Source organism: Schistocerca piceifrons, chromosome 2 (assembly GCF_021461385.2).
Source record: "Schistocerca piceifrons isolate TAMUIC-IGC-003096 chromosome 2, iqSchPice1.1, whole genome shotgun sequence".
NCBI lineage: Eukaryota > Metazoa > Arthropoda > Insecta > Orthoptera > Acrididae > Schistocerca > Schistocerca piceifrons.
The window spans coordinates 639,722,709-639,744,977 of record NC_060139.1 but is presented as its reverse complement, the minus strand read 5'-3'; the positions used below and the strand labels follow the sequence as shown (position 1 = coordinate 639,744,977).

At 38.2% G+C, this 22,269-nt stretch overlaps 1 protein-coding gene across 1 annotated transcript in view; it reads left to right on the top strand.

The window, feature by feature from the left end:
• The window catches only part of LOC124776916 (phenoloxidase 1-like), a 270,095-nt gene extending 252,244 nt beyond the window's left edge, over nucleotides 1–17,851 (top strand). Inside the window, exons 14-16 of the mRNA XM_047252128.1 lie at nucleotides 14,521–14,656; nucleotides 14,956–15,179; nucleotides 17,065–17,851. Of these exons, the coding sequence (XP_047108084.1) occupies nucleotides 14,521–14,656; nucleotides 14,956–15,179; nucleotides 17,065–17,283 (579 nt within the window). The 3' untranslated portion in view covers nucleotides 17,284–17,851. The remainder of the gene's footprint in view (nucleotides 1–14,520; nucleotides 14,657–14,955; nucleotides 15,180–17,064) is intronic.
• Nucleotides 17,852–22,269: the final 4,418 nt, after the last annotated feature.

Genomic DNA, 22,269 nt, shown 5'->3' with positions numbered 1-22,269 from the left:
AGAAATGTATGCCCCTCAAGATCCTCATTTCTCCAAATTCATTCCATCTCATTTTGCTTTCTCTCAGGATGTTGAGTTTATACCTCTGTGCTACTGCTCTGAATTGTGATCATTTCCCAGCTTGGTATAAGGTTCATTCATTTCAAAAGCCAATAACCTTTCATTCATCATGTCAAAATGTTGTTGTTGTTAGGTCTGTCAGGCTTTTTCCCTTAATTTCTTTAATATATTGATTTTAAGGAGTTGCAGATTATTAGCCCCCAACAGCTGATTGCCATAATGGGGCTGCCACCCTTAGCCTTGGCACTTGCTCCCAACCAAGATGTTACAGGTGGGGAGGGAATGTCCTGCCCTACAATTGCCAGGATGTGGTTTGGTTATTCTACCAGTACCTGGTCATCATAGCCTTGTCTGTGGCAACAGCGTGCACCACTGGAAGGTGAGGTTGACATTTGCGCAGGAGAGGCTATTTGAGTTACATCACTGTACCTTACATCTGTGCAAAAGGTTGGACTAGAGGAAACAAAAATACTTTGGCCAGTACATAATCTACACTGCATATCAGATGTGACCTACAATGTCAAGAATGATGATCCTACATTGAGGAGGTAAATGTGGAGAGATGTCATCCATGTCTTTCGCACAAAGCCCTATATAGTCCTGAGGTGCTGATCAAAGATATGGGCTTCCAATGTAAGGAACAGCTAAATTTGCCCAATGACCATGAGCCCTTGATGTAAAATTACAGGCATCACAAGGATATGAAAATCTGACTAGAAAATGAGAATCCACAAGTGCATTTATATGAAGAGCCACAGAGTAGATCCAGGACCCAGAAGTTATAGTCCACTCAAAAACAGTGGGTCACTATTTTTCTGGAAGGAGAATTTCCACTTGCTGTGTGGAATCTGCCATAATGTAGTGGTTATAATCACTGGCTGGCAGTGTTCAGGTCATTGGATGAACTGCTGCTTCCTGCAGCTCTTTATCACTAAATGTTGGCGAATTATGGAACATTTCCAGATTTATTTATTTGTGGAATATTGTAATTTACTAGAGTGTTCTGTGTAAAATAGGAGCACTCTCTGTCAAGGTGAGCAATTAACATCAGTCTGTGCTTTATGTATGCACTCAATAAGCATGCCATTGGTATAAAAAATTAGTTATTATTGGACATCTTGCTTTCATAACTGGTACTTTATTTCAGACTTAGCATGACAATAAGACTTTTTCTGCATCATTTTCAATTTCTTCTTCTTCTTCTTCTTCTGCATGCAATGAAGTGCTACTGTGTATCAATTACAGATGATCACAGTATTTTAAGAGACACCATGCTTTTGGTGAAATTTCATTACCTTCAAAACTGGAACAAGTTTGTCTGCTTTAGCTCCAGTGAAAACTTGAATCTGTGATAATTAAATATGTAGAACTGGGGCAGACTAGCAACAATGAGTAGCATCAAGGTGTTTGCCACTATGTATGGTACCCAACCATTTTCATATGTGGAATGTTTCGTGGGGCAGCATCGCAAAGTGCGAAACCTTGATTCAAGGGTGCTACAATCTTGCACTAAAGACAAAAAAAGTAAGAAATTTGGTAGGACATAAGTGCAATAAAAATATCTTATTCAGCTGTATCACTTTGATTTATAATTTTGGCTATATGGAAAAGTGATCAACAAAACATTTGAGAATGAAACTGGTGATACAGTAACCAGTCACACCAATGAAGGGATCCTAACAGTGGTTATGGAAAGATCATACCAATGAAGGAATCCTAACAGTGGTTATGGAAAGACCATACATCATCTGCCTGGAATACATTATCTTTGGTTGTAAGCGTTGTTGGCCATCCTGAGTGGTTTTCATCTCATGGTACATAGTTTAGTTGGTTACCTGTTTTGTTGGTCATTAGCAAAATACACTCCTGGAAATGGAAAAAAGAACACATTGACACCGGTGTGTCAGACCCACCATACTTGCTCCGGACACTGCGAGAGGGCTGTACAAGCAATGATCACATGCACGGCACAGCGGACACACCAGGAACCGCGGTGTTGGCCGTCGAATGGCACTAGCTGCGCAGCATTTGTGCACCGCCGCCGTCAGTGTCAGCCAGTTTGCCGTGGCATACGGAGCTCCATCGCAGTCTTTAACACTGGTAGCATGCCGCGACAGCGTGGACGTGAACCGTATGTGCAGTTGACGGACTTTGAGCGAGGGTGTATAGTGAGCATGCGGGAGGCCGGGTGGACGTACCGCCGAATTGCTCAACATGTGGGGCGTGAGGTCTCCACAGTACATCGATGTTGTCGCCAGTGGTCGGCGGAAGGCGCACGTGCCCGTCGACCTGGGACCAGACCGCAGCGACGCACGGATGCACGCCAAGACCGTAGGATCCTACGGAGTGCCGTAGGGGACCGCACCGCCACTTCCCAGCAAATTAGGGACACTGTTGCTCCTGGGGTATCAGCGAGGACCATTCGCAACCGTCTCCATGAAGCTGGGCTACGGTCCCGCACACCGTTAGGCCATCTTCCGCTCACGCCCCAACATCGTGCAGCCCGCCTCCAGTGGTGTCGCGACAGGCGTGAATGGAGGGACGAATGGAGACGTGTCGTCTTCAGCGATGAGAGTCGCTTCTGCCTTGGTGCCAATGATGGTCGTATGCATGTTTGGCGCCGTGCAGGTGAGCGCCACAATCAGGACTGCATACGACTGAGGCACACAGGGCCAACACCCGGCATCATGGTGTGGGGAGCGATCTCCTACACTGGCCGTACACCACTGGTGATCGTCGAGGGGACACTGAATAGTGCACGGTACATCCAAACCGTCATCGAACCCATCGTTCTACCATTCCTAGACCGGCAAGGGAACTTGCTGTTCCAACAGGACAATGCACGTCCGCATGTATCCCGTGCCACCCAACGTGCTCTAGAAGGTGTAAGTCAACTACCCTGGCCAGCAAGATCTCCGGATCTGTCCCCCATTGAGCATGTTTGGGACTGGATGAAGCGTCGTCTCACGCGGTCTGCACGTCCAGCACGAACGCTGGTCCAACTGAGGCGCCAGGTGGAAATGGCATGGCAAGCCGTTCCACACGACTACATCCAGCATCTCTACGATCGTCTCCATGGGAGAATAGCAGCCTGCATTGCTGCGAAAGGTGGATATACACTGTACTAGTGCCGACATTGTGCATGCTCTGTTGCCTGTGTCTATGTGCCTGTGGTTCTGTCAGTGTGATCATGTGATGTATCTGACCCCAGGAATGTGTCAATAAAGTTTCCCCTTCCTGGGACAATGAATTCACGGTGTTCTTCTTTCAATTTCCAGGAGTGTATAATGATGCAAAATGAGTCAATGTCAGGCTATGTAATACTATTCATGTTGAAATTTTACAAATGGGTGGATATAACAGTTAAAATACTTGTATTTAGCTTAGTAGCAAAAGTTTTTATAGAATTCTTGCTCTACATAAACTAAAATTTTCTAAGTATTGCATAGGAGAATTGCTTTGATATTTGTCTTTTTTGTTTTGTGTCTTTATAAAGGTGGAAACTATAGGCACTGCATTCTAAAATTATTTTCAGTTAAAATTGCCATATTAAGCTAGGTGAATATGTAATTAATAGTTTTAAAAAACCTTTTTCTACTCTCTGAATTCATAAAAGGAAAATAAGAATGAGTGCAAACAAATGCTGTGGCCTACAATCAAATAACTTGCAAAAATTGTCTCACAACCACAGAAAGTCCGTGGTCAAGTATTATCTGGGAACTTTCATTAGCATGTTCCAGAAAGTAAGGATGAAGTAATGACATTACATTTGTAGGAACTGAGATATAGGGTTTTGCCCCACTCCTCATACTTAAGTTTTGTGTACTTGTGTCTTCTGTTTCTTACCACCATCTGATGGTTTTAATCTAGCATGTGAAGATAGACAGACACTTAAGTAATTCATGCATTTGTGACTGAAATGGTAGTAGAGATTAACCCATATACACCCAAAATACTAGGGACTGTGGACCATTAAATGTAACAAAGTAGTCAACAAAGCCGCTCTGGTAGTCTCCATCTACATCCATACTCTGCAAACCACTGTTAAGTGCACTGCAGAGGATATGTCCCATGGCACAAGTTATTGGGGTTTTTCCCATTCCATTCATGTATGGACGTGGGGAAAAATGATTGTTTAAATGCCTCTGTGCAGGCTGTAATTAATCTAATTTTATCCTCAAAACCCCTATAGATGTGATATGTAGTAAGTTGTATTACATTCCTACAGTCATCATTTAAAGCCAGTTCATGCAACTTTGTTATTAGACTTTCTTGGGAAAGTTTCTGTCTGCCTTCAAGAGTCTGCCAATTTAGTTCATTCAACATCTCAGTGATATTCTTTCATGTTTGAAACTTTGTTAATAGACTTTCTTGGGTCAGTTTTCATCTATCTTCAAGAGTCTGTCAGTTCAGATCTTTCAACATCTCAGTGACACTCTCCCATCAGTCAAACAAACCTGTGACCTTGTGTGCTGCCCTGCTCTAGGCCTCAGCCTCCCCTCCACAAAAAAGTGAACTGGTGTAGACAAATCATTATCGCAGTATTAAAACATTTTATATACTTTGTTTTTATCACTTCTAAAATCTTAGACATCTGCGGTGCATTAAATGTGGGTGTGATGGTAAGTCAAATTTGGAGAGGTGTCAAGAGACAGTAAAAGACTGTGATTCCTCCCTCCCAGAAACAACCCTGGATCTGCACCTGGTGGTAGTTACAGCACTGTGGTATTGTTAAGTCAAACTGTAATGATTTTTTTTACCATAAAAGCTATCAGACACTGGTGCTGGTACACTGCTTGTTTGAAGTGTTCTGGGTGCTGCTAATTCAGAACTTTGGAACCAAATGGCAATTATACTGATAGTAAAAGACAGTGGCAGTCAGGACTGTGCAACCTGTGACAATCTTGTAATAATATTATTTTTCTTTGTTGTTACTATTTAAAATGCTGAAACACAAAGTGAGCAATATAAGTTGAGCACATTATTAAATAGCTTAATAGCAATGGTATTAGATGTGTTGTAAAATGAAGCATTTGTGGTGTCTCAGTTATTATTCATGAAAACATCACCATGATAGTATTCCGCAATATGTGCTAAGTGTAAAGCATAGCAAATTTAAACAATTACAATGTTGTAAAAGTGGAGTGAGACATCATTTTATGAGTGAAGCATTGGCATTTACGAGATGAAGATTCATACACAGCTATTTGTAAGAAAATTAAGACACAGTGTGATGCGTGTAGCATGTAATATTCTGATTTCCAAAATTAATAATCATATTATGAATTAATTTCTAAAGAAATATACTACAAAATGTAATCCCAATGACAGCTTCTTAACAAATAAATATTTTCAGTGTCCATAAGATAGAAATGCCTAAATCATAGAAGTAATAACTGAGAATCATTCTTATCCTAAGTTAGTTAGTTCTATGTTTCAATAGATCATTTGTATGATTAATTGTAATGCTGCAGAATGAATCAATTTACATTCATATACAAATATGACTAGATGTTGATCATTCACAAGCCTTTTTTTGAAATACAGACATGATTTAATAATTTATACCCATCATCATTTACATATTACGTAAATAGAATTCTTCTGCAGAATAGGAGGAGTTGTCAAGGATAAACTGTTTCAATTTGTTTTCAAATTTAGGTTTTCTGTCCACCAGACATTTTGTATCATTCGACAAGTGATCATAAAGTTTTGTGGCAACGTTGTCTACCATTATTTGTACTAAAGGTAACCTTAATGTGGTATAATAATGTCATTTTTTTCTTGTGGTATTGTAACTACATACATCATTGTTCCTTCTGAACTGTAGTGAGTTTCTTCTAATTTTCTGACAACTTAAAGTGTGAGTATGGGTGTGGGTTATACTGATTTATTTGCCCAAGCCTCATTCCACTTCTTTACGAAATGACTTACATGGGACTTTGCAGCCCCTCTACTTTACAGGGTAGTCGGCTGCTGGAAAATCTCTTGATTTCTTCTCCATCAAATAGAGCTAGGTACAGGAACTTTTAAGCCTCTTTCTACTTATAAAATGAGTAGACACACAAACTTTCCTTTTCGTCAGTTAATGATATATTTGACTTCTATGCACAACATAATTCACACTTTCAATATACATATGCAACTTTCTGTAAGTACCTTGTACCGTCGAACATTACAAACAAAATGAGTTACAGTTAAAAGAAAGTTGGCTTGACTACAATGAATTTCTTAAAATGAATCCAAAAATACATCTTACCTCTACCAAGGCTGAGTCAAGAGTCTACAGGAGTACTTTTTCAACTGTTCTTGTTTCACATAACAATGGTCAATGGCACAATAAGCACAGAGCGGCATAAAAACTCCATGGTTCTTCCATACACGTGCACCAAGACCTCTATGATTGCCTGACAGGTACTTGACAGTGCCATTCGACCGTACGTCTACTTTCTTCCCACGATTGATTTTAAACCTGCACACACAAAACATGTGACATGCAGTAGGTAGGATTTTACCATTCCACACTCGTATCTAGAACATCGTGTGTTTGAGATGGTAGAAGGTTAAGTGGTTCTGGAATAATTTACGCAGAAATTCTCAAATCACTACAATCACTACATATAACCCCCCTCCTCCCTCCCCCCCCCCCCCCCCCCCCCCAATCGAACATGCCATATTTTATAGAATGAGATTTTCACTCTGCAGCGGAGTGTGCGCTGATATGAAACTTCCTGGCAGATTAAAACTGTGTGCCTGACCAAGACTCGAACTCGGGACCTTTGCCTTTCGCGGGCAAGTGCTCTACCAACTGAGCTACCGAAGCACGACTCACACCCAGTACCCACAGCTTTAGTTCTGCCAGTATCTCGTCTCCTACCTTCCAAACTTTACAGAAGTTCTCCTGTAACTGTAACTGTTTTCTACTGGTCTTTTGCCGCCGTGTAAGGCGGGTGACCTTGAGTGGGACTTAGCCGCTGGACGAGGCAGCCGGGCAACACGGGCCCTAGTATTACTAGGCCCGTGTTGCTGGAAAATCAAGATTGCACAACACTAAGAACTTCTGTAAAGTTTGGAAGGTAGGAGACGAGATACTGGCAGAAGTAAAGCTGTGGGTACCGGGCGTGAGTCGTGCTTTGGTAGCTCAGTTGGTAGAGCACTTGCCCGCGAGAGGCAAAGGTCCCGAGTTCGAGTCTCGGTTGGGCACACAGTTTTAATCTGCCAGGAAGTTTCATATTTTATACATAATCATTATGCAAGTAATATAACTCATAATAACAGTTCATATCTTAACAGCATACATGTTTTACATAGTTTTATATATGTATCCCTCCTTCCATAACAGTTCTCTGTCCTTTCTGGAACAATCTTTTGCTTATTGTTTCTCTATTCTTTTCTTTTTTTTTTACTTTGTTATTAAGACATGAGCATTTACTTGTGGTTTTAGTCAGCATTATTAATATTTATGAATTTTGAGGACTCTTTTTCTTTTCTTTATTTCCTTTTTCAATCAAAAACTACATTTTTTATGACACATGAGTAATCTATTTTCTATTCTTATCTTTTTGTACTACCTTTTTCATAATATGTACTATTTTCATTAGTTGTAGCTTGGAGGAACTCTGGGTGAAATGAAAGTGTTCTTTTGACACTCATTTACTTCCACAAAACATAATAATGCTAGTTGTTCATAGAATTTACACTTTCCAGAATAATTCCTATAAAATTTGACTTTTGTCATGATACTGTCCCCTTCTCCTAGAATCAGCACCTATTCCTTGGTTGTGATTTGACCTTATGAGAGCACTTCCTCTTTCCATTCTAGTAGGTATGCCCCTTTTTAAAACATCCCTGTTTTTTAGGCCACAGTTCATCCTGTCTCCACGTAGGTATGTCTGCCCTTTATACTTAGTGAATGCTGGGAATGCATTCCTTATCCTTTCTGAGTAGGCCCCATGGTTCATTACCCTAATATACATTTCTATGTATACCATAATTAACTATCATCTGGTAAAGCTATAAATCTATTTTAAACTTCCAGTTAATTCTTTAATATATTATTCACTCCCTAGAGTCCTCCTCTACTTATCAACTTCTATGCTTTCAAGAGATATTATGTCTATATATACTACTTACATCCCATTACCCTTCAATTCATCAGAATTCTTATTCCACTGACATTGCTTGATGATCAACCTAATGAATTCTACTACTACTTTCATTTTCTTTCTTTGCTCACACCTCTCTCTTATTTATCCATTACTCATTACTACTTTATAGTTGTTCAGAACCATCATAACTTCCGATAAATGTGTGCGTAATTCCCTATGTACACACCTTTTCCCCTACAACACCTGTTGGTTCTCACATCATGACAGTCTTTGTCTTATATAATTTAATGTTGGTGTAGAAGTGTATATTTGTGTATATGTGGATGTATGTTTGTGTAGTCTGATTCATTGACCTTCTTGTCTAAAGATAAGATGTTGGTTTTTAGTAACCCCAGAATCAGGAAGGACTTCAGATATAGAAGTTTGTGAATATGGAAAGAGGGAGAAGATAGATAGGTCCTCAAGATGAGAGGTAAGAAAGGAAAAAATAGATGTGGTTGCTAGGATTGAAGAAGAGAAAGAAGACAGGAAACCCTTACCACCCCCCTTCCCCAGGATCCCTGCCTCTCAGGTACTTGAGTGAGATGCTGGAGGAAGTTTGGTGTTAAATTGTCTCCTACAGAATGGACTTGTCCCACCTTCACCCTTTGAAATCCCCAAAAGAAAGCCTAGTAACCCTACAGAAATGGCAAATGAAGCAGAATCAGGCACACTTGTATGTGAGGGTTGTTTGGAAGGTGTGATGTGTGTTTTGTGTTAGTTATGACTTATCTGTTCTTGTAAATCAAGCTTTTAGCTACAATACCCACCCCTTTCAAAATTTATACAAACCCTCCCATCTGTATCACATCTCATAAAGGCATAAAATACTCTATGCAAAACAGAAAATCTATACACTTAGGTATAACAGTTATTAAGTTAGTCACATCATATTACATTTTCCACAAATATAATGCTCTATTCAATTTATTTTGTATAAACATCACTGTTTTTTCCTTCTGTGATTCTCTTAAGTCAGTCTCTATTTTATGGGCATATCCTGTTTTTTAAGCAATAAGATTGCAATGTAGTTCTAGATTTTAAAGGGATTTGGTGCAGGAAACTATTTGGAAAAAACACCAAGAACAACTCGGGATCCGACGGTCATCACTATGCCTGTTAACTCAGAATGTTAACATCCCTGGGGGATAGATGACTCTGCCCGGAACCCATGGATCTGATATTAACCTCTCTTGTGCACTAGGAGCCCAGTAATTTTCTTTAAATTTCTTTTGAATGTCCTCCCGAGAGGAAAAATTCTCAATGTTTACTGTACCCCATTCTGAGGCTTCCCAGAGAAGGTACCCCATAGCAAATTCGATCTTCCCAATTTTTTGGTAATGCTTGGTTATACGTTTTTAAAAAATGTGTCAGATGTACACCTCCATCTGGCTTAAATTTAGGGAATTGTCTAGATAACCCTGAATTAGCTCCCCATTGTAAATCAGTCATAGCTTCACTGGTTAATACAACATTAGGTGAAGAAACCCTTTTTTCTGCTTTATCCTGGATAAGCTTAACCTCTTTCCACAGGTCGCTCATACCCTCCCTGGTATTATTAATTTTGGAAGAAGGAATAGGTGATACATTCCCGGATGTCATTCTCTTGGTAACTTTTCAATTTATAATTTCTCCAAATAGCTCCTCCAAACTAATTGCATTTATAATATCAGAGTTAGCTATTTTCTCTTTGAAATTCCTTTCCCCATTGTCTACCCATGTACTTAACAACTGTAATTTGTGACTGAATGATTGGCATTAACTCATTCTGTTTCTCTACACTCTCTTGCAAAGTATAAAACCCATGAAACTTCCTGTCAGATTAAAACTGTGTGCTGGACTGAGACTTATGACCTTTGTCTTTCCCGGGCAAATGCTGTACCATCTGAGCTACTCAAGCACAACTCACGCACCATCCTCACAGCTTTACTTCCGCCAGTACCTCTCATTCTATAAAACCCACGTCTTACATCATTATACTTAATTACTAAATTCTTCACTTTGAGAATCAACCTTGGCACTTAACAAAACCCAAATTTGTCATTTGAATATTTACAGTTTCCCTCAGATCATTTAATTGCGAATATAATGAGTTTAACTCAAGACTTTGAGCATTTAATTGAGAATTTACCAACCCTAGAGTCGCACTCTGAGCTCTGATTAATTTTATCAACTCAGCTAACTTTCATGGCATAGTCAGTTCTTGAGTGTCCCCAACTTCTTGTATATTTTCCATACTTTCATATGCCTTAGCCCGAGTAAGCATTTAAAAATAACTTTAAATATGATAATGACAATAAAAGTTCACTTGACAGTACCTTGTACCACTTTGTACTAAAGTAATGAAGTTTTGTTTCACACTCACCTAGTGTAGAATTGTAGTGTAGGTCAGCGGATGTGGAGGCACGTCAGCACTGGTGAAGAACAGATGGCGCTGGCGGTGTCAGATGTGGGTTTGTTGCCATGTATGCATCCCTGCGATGTGTGTGAGAGCTGTATACTCCCCACACTCGATCTTCTGGTTGAAGTGTTATATGCGTACTTCTTCTTAGACGAATACGTTGAAATCTTCTTTGCTGTTTTTATCATTGTGAGTTTTTCATTTCTTCACAGTCTTTCCTTTTAAATTTTGCTCCTTTGGATACTTAAACATATTCCAATGTCTTGGAGTACTTTCCTTGTCTTATTATGTTTGGTTGCTATGGCAACACACAACCACTTCTTTCCCCGCTTTTGACTTAAAATTCCTGTTTTCTCGGTCCTTTCACACAGGTCGCCATGTTCTAACATTTTGTGACATCTTAAAGTGTGAAAGTAGACATACAAACTTTTCTTTTTGTCAGTTAATGATGTTAACTTTCTTGCACAACATAATTCACACTTTCAACATACATATGCAACTTTCTGTAAGTACCTCGTACCATCGAACATTACAAACAAAATGAGTTACAATTAAAAGAAAGTTGGCTTGACTACCATGAATTTCTTAAAATGAATCTGAAAATACATCTTGCCTCTACCAAGGCTGAGTCAAAAGTCTACAAGAGTATTTTCTCAACTGTTCCTGTTTTACATAACAATAGTCAGTGACACAATAAACACAGAGCGGCATAAAAACTCCATGGTTCTTCCTTACACTTGCATTAAAATCTCTATGGATTGCCCGACAGGTACTTGTTGGTGCTGTTCGTCTGATGCCTCTACTTTCTTCCCGCGACTGATTTTAAACCTGCACACACAAACATGCGACGCACAGTAGATAGGATTTTACCATTCCACACTCGTATCTGGAATATCATGTGTTCGAGATGGTAGAAGGTTGAGTGGTCCTGGAATTTACACAGAAATTCTTGAATCACTACAAACTTACAACAAACTACATGAGAAAATACACAACTGTAAATTACTATTCAAATTGCGTAACTCCTCAAACAGATTTCTTCAAGGTCATTGTGAGTGAGCACCACATATTATTGTTGCAGCATGTTTTTGAACAATGAAAACTTTCTTTCTTAAACATGACTTTCTCCAGAACATTATTCCATAGGATATTATTAAATAAAACATGCAAAATACAATTATGTACTCATATCTCTATTCCCAAGGTTAGCAATGATTTGAAGTGCTAATGTGGCTGAGAGGATTAAAAATGTGCTTTTTCTAGTTTGAATTCTCATAAATATGATTAGGCCTACATAAACATTTGGAAGTTTCTATCCTGATTATTATTTCCTCACCATATGTTACATTTATTATTGGCATAGTATCTCTAGATGTGCAGCACTGGGTATAAATAATTCAAAAGCCAAGATTGCTTAAATATTGTTTACTGGATAACCAGTTCCAACACACTAAAGGTGCCATCATCAGATCTGAATGTAGATTAACATTTATAAACCATTTTGATATAACGATACATGATTCAGACCAGCTGATATAAAACCATTGTCACATAAAATATCCAAATCGTTTATAAATGTTAATCTACATTCATATCCTGTCATGGCACTTTTAGTGTGTTGAAACTGGTTATCCAGTAAACAGTATTTAAGCAATCATGGCTTTTGAATTATTTCTACAACAGAGTGATCACCCCACTACCCACTATGTGTTCACCGCTGAACTGGGTATGTTGTGTCTTTTTTTAAATTGAGAATGAGAAAATTTACAGGAAACAACTGACAGACTCAAAAGAGATTTGTTTGATATTGTAGTGGTGCCCTTCAATAGAAAACAATTAAGATCTATACCTACTTGTATTCTTTAGAAAACAGCCAGTGCAATGATTTAGTAAAGCACATATAATATTGTGGCCTGACAGTATGACACAGTATTGTGTGTGGCTAGTTCATAGATTTCAGTTTCAAAAAATGCTGGTAATATATTACAAATTTGTCCTGAAGTGCTAGCCATACACAATCCTTTGTCATACTGTCATGGAGGGTTGACATGTGTCAAGAACCACACAATATTGTACAACCAAAATAAGAACTGTGAAATAAAACCGAGATGAGCTTCCTAGAATATTGACAATTTTGTAGCTACATTGGCAGTATAGTTGGGAAACGTGTTAACAAGGTGTCCTAAAAACTGTTGATCAATTTAAATTTGTTACAAGAACCTTTTTTTCAGTTGCCCTGCATGCAGTTGTTGATCACAATTACAATTTTGCGTTTGTCAGCTTGGGTAGTTGTGGCAGACACTCTGACAGCACAGTTTTTGAAAACTTTGTTTTTCTGCAAATTCATACAAGGCCTCCAAAACAATTATCATGGACAAACATCCCCTTGCCCTCACCTGCTGACTTGTGATGAAGAGTTTAAATTTCAAATGTGTCTGACACACCCTTTTCCCAAATCAGCAGCCTTGGAAGGCAAGTTTCAATAAACAAATAGGTTTACAGGGCCAGTTGTGTGATAGAAAATGCTTTCCATACACACACACTCAGTAGTGGCAAGTCTTTATAAGTTACAAGTTGATACTGCAGAAATTGTTGCCTTAGTGGTATGTTATCTACATAACTTCCTTTGAAGTGACACAAACGACATACCTACTCACTGACAGGAACTAATTTCTGACATATTTCATTTGTAATGAGTGGTAAAGTAACAATAATTCACATTTTTTGTAAATAACGTGTTAGTAGCTTAAATTATACTACAACAGCACCATTAGTTTGCACAAGCATATTATAATTTAAACTGAACTCCATTTTACGTTACATACATAAATGTATACATTCATTACGTACATCTAGTATGATGTATAATGCAACAATGAATTTACTTTAAAAAAATAAAATACCTATTTCTGCCCATATTGCTGCCTTCTTTTATCATATTTTTGTTATCAACATGTTGCGTGTTGTGCAAAAATACATTGTCACACAACAAGTCTGTTTTCTTGTTTCTTTTGCCATCTTGCCAGCTCTTGCCCACTGCAATCTCTGTAGAAAATCACAACCAACCAGCTGGCTGCTGCAAGCAAGGGTGGTGTACCATGGGTGACTGCCTCCTGTTTGACTAGGCCACAGCATGCAACACAGAGACCACAGCAGGCACCCGCATGGGTTGTCTGCTCTCTGTTTGATGGAGCTTAGAAGTTTTTTTCCAATTAGACAGGAAACTGGCTGGACTAGAGAAGAGCAGATGTCTTCCATTGTTTTCATCCACTGAATCCTTCTGGAGATGATGCATAAGGAATGATTTCTGCTTTGCCCCATTGTGAGCACTGCGGATGCCTCAACATACTACCTAGCACAACAATTGTCTTCTGCTCATTTGAACCCTTTTGATGCCCTCTGCCTTCAGAGGGTTCTCAATTATAAACAGCTATTTATACATTTGTTGTTACAGTAGTGGTAGTCACCAACAGCAATGTGTTAAACTTATTTATGTGCTAAACCACATAAATGACAAAATGCTTAAATTGCACTGAGGGTAAGTACATATTTGAAACAAGACATTCATAATGGGTTATTCACTGAAGTAATTTTGCTATCCAATTGAACCTGAATTCACTGCTTTGCATTTTACCATTATACATCATCAAAAGTAGTATCAGGGTGTTTATGAGCTTTTGGGAAAAATCACAGGAAATGTTAATTACTTTTTTGTTCATTTTCAGGTTTGGATCCTCTACCTTCTAGCCATTATGTCAGAAACTAGTCAAGCACTGTCTTAATTGACCTTAGACATTGTAACTGCATAGTAACAAAGTCATAAAACATTAGTTAAGAAATTTAGTACATGTTTTACCCGTTTTTTAAAACTTTTTTTTTTTTTTTTTTTTTTTTTTAAATTACAAAACCTAGGTCAACAATGCTGGACCACCTCGAAAGGGTACATTGAGAATATTTATGGCACCAAAGTATGATGAACGTGGTGTTCCCATGTTATTTCGTGATCAGAAACATCTCTTCATAGAGCTTGATCACTTCACCGTGAGGAGTAAGTATTGCTGAATGTGACAATATAATAATTAGTTCTTGAGGATTTATTCCTAACTCAGTGAAGCCAAGTACTCAGTAGTCTAATATTGCAATAACAGAATTATTCAGTAATGACTCTCTAATAATTATTTAGTGTTTATGTAGTTTAGTAAAAGTTCAGTTACTCAGGGTCTTTTCTTTCTTACTTGAGGTCTTGCATGTTGACATTTTAATTGTTTGATGGACAGGCACCACAATAAAGTGTGAAATCAGTGGATGTGACTTTATGCCATTCTCACAGAATATACAATTTTCTAGTGGATCCTGGTTGCAACAAATATGAGCGACACTCAATAGAGTCATCAGTGACAGTTCCATCAGAACGAACATTTAGTAATTTAAATAGTTCTGACCCAATAAAGGAAGAAGGTTTTGCTTACTGTGGCTGTGGATGGCCACAACACATGCTTATCCCAAAGGGCACAACTGAAGGATTTCCAGCAGAACTGTTCGTCATGATAACCGACTACGATATTGATAAGGTACATTATTAAGATAACTTTTTATTATCCCTACTTCAAATTTACATGTAACATCTAGTGATACCACATTTGAAGATGTTGAAAAGCACTGTATTACAACCATAATGTCTCTGCAGCTTTGTTGTGAACAGAGTATAGTTACTTGATCAAGTTTATTTTAAAATGCAACAGAGAAATCATATGGCTCCTATGTTTGTATATGTAACATAGACTACCATTTCAACATCTTTGAATGTGTTATTTTTGGTTATCAAAAGGGATTGGTGATGTTTCCAAGACACAGGGAATCTTTGTCATTGGTCACCACTAGACTGATGAAAGACAATTGCTCCAAAATGGGATCAATACGTAACTTTAACTGCACAAAAAATTCCAATGATGCCTGCAAATACAATGACTGCAGAACTTATTGTTGCCTCAGGCATTTCAATTTCCTAGAAGATTTTATATAAAGGGCCATCCTGAAAGTAAATAATGTTTGCGCACACAATCCATGCACCTGACTTGTGGCAGCCTCTCTTTGGTTTCTGGTGATCAGTGATGCGGCAGTTGCTGCATGTGGCTGTAAATTGAACACTGTCATATGCTAAGTGGAGAGCTAGCTGTAACAGTGGTTGTGCTGATTGCAAATCTTGCCGAAAGTGAGCTACAAGGTGTTATTCATTTTCTGCATGTGGGAAACGTTGATATTCACCACTGATTTGTTCCCATTTATAGTGAAGGTGTAATAAATGCAGCCAGTGTTCAAAAGTGGTACATAATGTTTAGGAATAAGCAAACAGATGTTCATGATTAAGAGAGATCAGAGTACCCTCCATCATCGCAGATGCACTGAAACGAAAGGTGGATCACATCATTTGAGAGAATTGACCACTCACAATTAGGCACATGCATGAAAAATGTCAGGAAATGTCTCTTTTAATTGTGTGTGAAATTAAAACTATGGTATCATAAAATCTGTGCTTGCAGTTGAGTGTGAAATTACCACTAGGGTATCATAAAATCAGTGCACGGTGGGTGGTATGCATGCTCACAGATTATCAGAAGGCTATGAGAATGGGTGCTGCATTAGCATTCTTGGATCATTACAGAAGAGACGGCAACATGTTCATTGACCAAACTGTTACAGGAGGTGAAACATGGCTGTCTCATAACGCCCCCACATTGATGCAACACTTTATGGACTGGCATAATCCTCAGATGCCAAAGAAGTCTCACAAGTTCAAACAAACTACATCAATCAAAAAAACTGAGGACTTCCATACTCTAGGAAAGTGAAGGGGCTCTACTCAATGATTTCATGCCCTTTAACACAACAATCTATAATGTTGCTTACTGCACTGCCTTTGAACGTCTTTGCCGGGCTACGCAGAACCACTAAAGAGGCAAGCTCTCATGTAGACTTGTTGTGTTGCATGACAATGCATGTCTATATACTGCCCAGTGGCATCTTCCTGTGTGAGATATTCGAGTGGAACATCTATGAACATCCTCCCTACACGGCCTTTCCTTCTCATTCTGTCTGCTAAATCTCCCCTGACTCATGGTTCTGGGAAACTTTCCTTAATGCTTCCCATTTCTGAAACCTCGCCAGTCCTCTTCCTTCATTCTTATTTCTTTCTCTGCGTCCCTGCTCCCAGAAGAAGGAACCACTGATTCTGAAAGCTCATGCATTTCCACATCTGTTATGTGTTTTCTCCTGCCATCCCTTGTTGAACACATTTTTTATCCATCCATATTATATATTCAAACAGTGATTATTTTCATTGGAAATGCAGATAGGTTGTTGATGAGTAACAAGTTAATGAAATTTTGATTTGAGTCTTTCACATGACAACAGTTATAAACTGACATAGACAAATGGGTGTGATTTATTTTTCCACAGGTAGAGCAACCACCACCAGAGGGATGTCAGCAGCCTTTTAGCTACTGTGGATGGCGCCGTCGCCTCTTCCCAGACACAAGAGCAATGGGCTATCCATTTGATCGAATGCCTCGTGCTGGAGTCAGCACCCTGCAACAGTTTCTCACACCCAACATGAAAGTGGTTGATGTCAAAATAAGATTCAACAAAAAAGTTGTTGCTTCGCGTTATGCTATTTGAGCCAGATGTACAATATTCTAATGTCTGAGGATAACATATGTGTGTTGCTGCGTATTGTACAGTTCCCAACAATAATTTATGTGTGAGAATTAAACTGTAATTCTCATGGGCCTGAGTTATTTGATGTAACACAAACATCTGTACATCTATAAAAAGTTGTAATAACATTCATTGCACACAAACAAATAAAATAAGATACTTAAGCATGGCAAGGGAAGTTCTTGCAGAATGTAAATAATTTAGGAGTAAAGGAGGGCACTCATCAAATTATAGAAGCATTGAGTCAGTGACAGGCACACAAAAAACAATGAAAACTTGACCTGCAAAGTTTTCATCCTTTTTGTGTGTCTTTTGATAACTCAGTGCTTCTGCTTTCTGGTGAGTAGTCACCTTTACTCCCAATTCAGAGTTAATGAAGCCAATGACCAGATAGTAGAAGCAGTGAGTTTTTCATATCTCCCTTTCTCTCTTACAGTAATGACTATGTGAAGCATACTGTTATTGCATATGCATGTTCCTAATTAACTATAAATAGGGAGTAAAATACCATAACATTGCCAAAGTACAAATAGTGGAACAAAGTAAATTTTTAATTACTAAACATTTATTTTATTTCACATTTAACTAAAATTATTTGCACCATTCCTATGGAAGACATGCTTCAAATTATGTTTTGTTTGAGATAAAGAATAAACTTTGTAATTGTATTTTATTACAACACAGTGCTAGTAGGAATAGTAATCAGAACAGTAATGAAGGAAATGGGAGTTGTGTCATTGTTTGCTAATTAAAGTACCTGCTATATGTTGTCTGAGGAGACAACATATAAAAAATAAAGGATAATGAGAACATACATTTTTACTGTGCTAGCAGTGGACATGACATTAACACGATAAACAAATGAGGGGGAAATGTGAAGAATATGAGATATAAGGAAGGCAATACAAAGAGGAATGATATATGAAGTTGGAAAGGAAAGGGACCTAGAATGCTATGATGGAAAAAGATACCATACAGAAAGAATGAGCAAATAAGACTTGAAGAATATTGCTGTTGAATGCAGATTAGAAGCCATATTAACTTGTATATGGAGAATTATTGTTCAACAGTACAAGTGCATCACCATGTTTTCCTCCCTTTTTTTTATCCTTTTTAAGCATAAAGCTGTATTGACAATAAATGATGGATTTTGATTTAATGTGAAGAAAATATTATAATGAATATTTAGACTTCCATAATTTACTTGTTAGTAAACACTGATACAATAGAACCATGACCATAAGTGGCAGTCTCAGTGTGAACATCTTCAAAAGACTTTTTTTTTTCTTTCATCATAATTTAATTCAATCAGTTGTAAGCTTGAAGAATGTTTGTGCTCAGTAGCTTTTAAAGGAAACCTTGACATCTGTTTGTCTGCCTCATATGTAATTAATGTATATTCAGAGAAATATTAAACTGTAGTATAAAGCTGCAAAAAAGAGCATATTCTGTACTTGATAGTTAACCTGGAGCAAGGTCAGCTGTCATTTACTGTTACGAAAGCACCATCAACCAGTTCATTTTCTTTTAAACATAATTACTTTCATTTTAAATGTGTCACTGTTAACAGATTAGGGATTTAGGTAGTTTCTGGTAGTTAGTCTTAGCTGGCTCTATTGTAGAGACAAAGTAGGCAGCCAATTTGTTGCAGCTCCAGATTTGTTGATTGAAATTGAGACAATTACAAGTTACCAGGTTTTCTGTCTACGATGCTATAGATCTTGCTTGTGACCAGCATGATTACATGCAGTGCTACATGCAACTGTAGCACATGCCAGTCAATAAATTTTGATTGTACCTGCACGCAAAATGTAACACTTTAAAAAAGAAACAAATGTCTCATTCATAATTCTGTCACTATGTTAATCTGCTGTCATTCTGATATATTTTATGGAATTCACAAACTGTTCAATGCCTGATGGTTTTTATTAGCTTTATTATGAGTCTAATGTAATGTTGCAGTATAAAATTGTGTTTTTGGTGGAGGTAGTTAGACTAAGGTATTTGGGGATATTTCAGAAGTGCTTCATATCCAAACATCCTTTTTTTGTGAGTGGTTCATTGATTTGGGAGAGGGGACCATTTTCTGTGAGTGCTTCGAAAGGGTATTTATAATTCCTCAGTAACTTTTTCTGTCAAAAATATAGTGACATTTGACATAAGTATTTTGGAGCATCTTGCAGCTATTTTATGCACATTCCACAATATAAAAAATTTGGGCATCTAAGAATCCTTCATTTATATCAACACAACACTCAATTACAAAAGAGGTTTTTGTGTGGTTCATACCCAGTGATGAAGGTTAGAAAAGTCACAGTGTAAAATTTTACAAAATGTTGGAAAAGTATGGACCTGGCAGTTGTAGATAAATGCTTCAAGTGAGCAATGGCACATCAGGTCTAACATTCTGGACTCATGTTTTGGAGTAGTAGGGCTGTAATGCCCATCCAACCATCTGTTTACAATCAAATGTCCTTTCCATAGGTCATTGCATGAAAATGCTGAAATAACTCATTCAACAGTTTGATTTTGATGAGATGTTAAAATCTACACTTACCGGTATTTGTGGGAAAATTATTGCAATTGTGCCCATTATCGGTTTATACAACTACACCTACATACAGGGGTTGGGCAAAAATATGAGAACACCCAAGAAATGTTTGCTTGAACAGAAATGTAGATGCTAGCCAGGTCGTTGTATTCGCACAAATGGCACTTGTGAAGTGTCTTCAATACATTACAAGTGACAGTTGTAGAAGTGAAAGTTGTAATCAGAAGTAGTGTTATTGTGAGTGCATTGTGACATAGCTAAGTGAATTCAATTGAGAGCAAATTGTTGGTGCTCATATGGTGGGCGCTTCCATAACCAAAGCAGCTGAAGTGTTTTGTGTTTCAAGAGGTACTGTTTTGAATATTTATACTCCATACAGGACAGCAGAAAAACATCATCTGCTAAGCCACAACATAAACAAATATGTGTGTTGAGTGATCATGACGGATGGTTATTGTAGAGTATTGTGGCAAAACATAAGAGGATGACAGATGCAAAAGTTGGTGTAGAACTGAATGTCAGCCTTGAGAACCCTGTCAGCACCAAGATAACAAGAAGGGAGCTCCATAAGTAGGGAAATGCAGGGCGAGTTGGAATTCCAAAACCACTCATGGGTGATTAAAATGCCCATAACAGAAAATGTGGTGCTGAAGCCATAAAACCTGTGCTATGGAGCAATGGAAAAAGTCATTTGATTGGATGAATCATATTTCAGTCTCTTTCAAACATCTGGTCAAGTTTACATCCCAAGAGCGAAACATTGTGATGGTTTGGTAATTATCTGGGTGGCCATATCACGGTATTCCTTGCCCCCCATGGCTACTCTACAAGGTTATATTACTGCCAAGGATTATGTAAACATTTGGCTGATTAGTTCCATCCAGTGGTGCAATGTTTATTCCCTGATGGTAATGCTGCGTTACAAGATAACGGTACCCCTGCTCACACAGCTCACAAGGCCCAGGCCTGGTTCCATGAGCAGGAAGATGAGTTATCACATCTAACCTACTCACCAATGTCACCACAACTGTCTATCATTGAGCACTGTGGTCTATTTTAGATAGAACAGTGATGTTCGGTAGCCACCTGCATTATAGTTTCCTGTACTTGCCACTGTTTTGCAGGAAGAATGGTATAAGTTTCCATGACATCTGTACTGGGCCTGAATTTATCCATTCTGAGATGACTGTAAACTGTTTCAAACACCAAAGGATTTCCTACACCATACAAGACATGGTAATGTCTTGTGTTTCTGGCGTTTCCATATTCCTTACAACCCTTGTAGATACTTCACAGGCCACTGCACAGCACATGGCAGAGAGCAGCTTGTATCACTTCTAGTAATTTACCTGTTCCACTCCAAAATAGAACAAGGGAGAAACAACTATTTATATGTCTCCAGACAAGCCCTAATTTTACATATCTTGTGTTCATGATTCTGATGTGAAATTTAAGTTAGTGGCAATAAAATCATTCTGGAGTGAGATTCAGATGTTGGTTCTCTAAATTTTATAACAGTGTTTCACAGAAAGAACATCTTTTACCATCCAGGGATTCCCATTTGAGTTCATGAAGCATCACTGTAATACTTTCATAGTTATTGAACCTTCTGGTAACAAATCTAGCACCAAGTGTCTGAATTTCTTTGATGTCTTCCTTTAATCTGACTAGGTTGGGATCTCAATCAATCAAGCAGTACTTGGGAATGTGTTGAACTAGAGTTTTATATGTGGTCTCCTTTGTGGATGAGCTACGCTTTCCTAAAATTTTCACAATACACTGAAGTTGACCAGTCTCTTCCTCTGCTGCTCTCCTTACATGATCATTTCATTTCATTTTACTTTGCAGTATCATGCCTTGATACTTAATCATAGTGATAATGTCAAGCAGCACATTACTTATACAGTATTTAAACGCTACAGGATTGTTTTTCCTAGTCATCTGCATTTACTGCAAGCTGCAATTAATTACAACTAGAAATTTTGTTTAAACAATCTTGTGAACTCCTACAATCACCCAGTGTGACATCATCAGTAAACAGCTGCAGTCTGCTGCTCAGCCCATTTGTCATATAATTGGCCGAGCGGTTCTAGTCTGGAACCGCGCGACCGCTACAGTCGCAGGTTCGAATCCTGCCTCAGGCATGGATGTGTGTGATGTCCTTAGGTTAGTTAGGTTTAAATAGTTCTAAGTTCTAGGGGACTGATGACCTCAGCAGTTAAGTCCCATAGTGTTCAGAGCCATTTGAACCATTTTGTCATATAATTTATGAGTATGTATATAGAGAATAAGAGTAGTCATATCACATTAACCTGAGACACTGCTGACGATACTCTTGTCTCTGTTGAACATTCACCATCAAGTAAAATGTACTGAGTTGTATTATTTAAGAAATA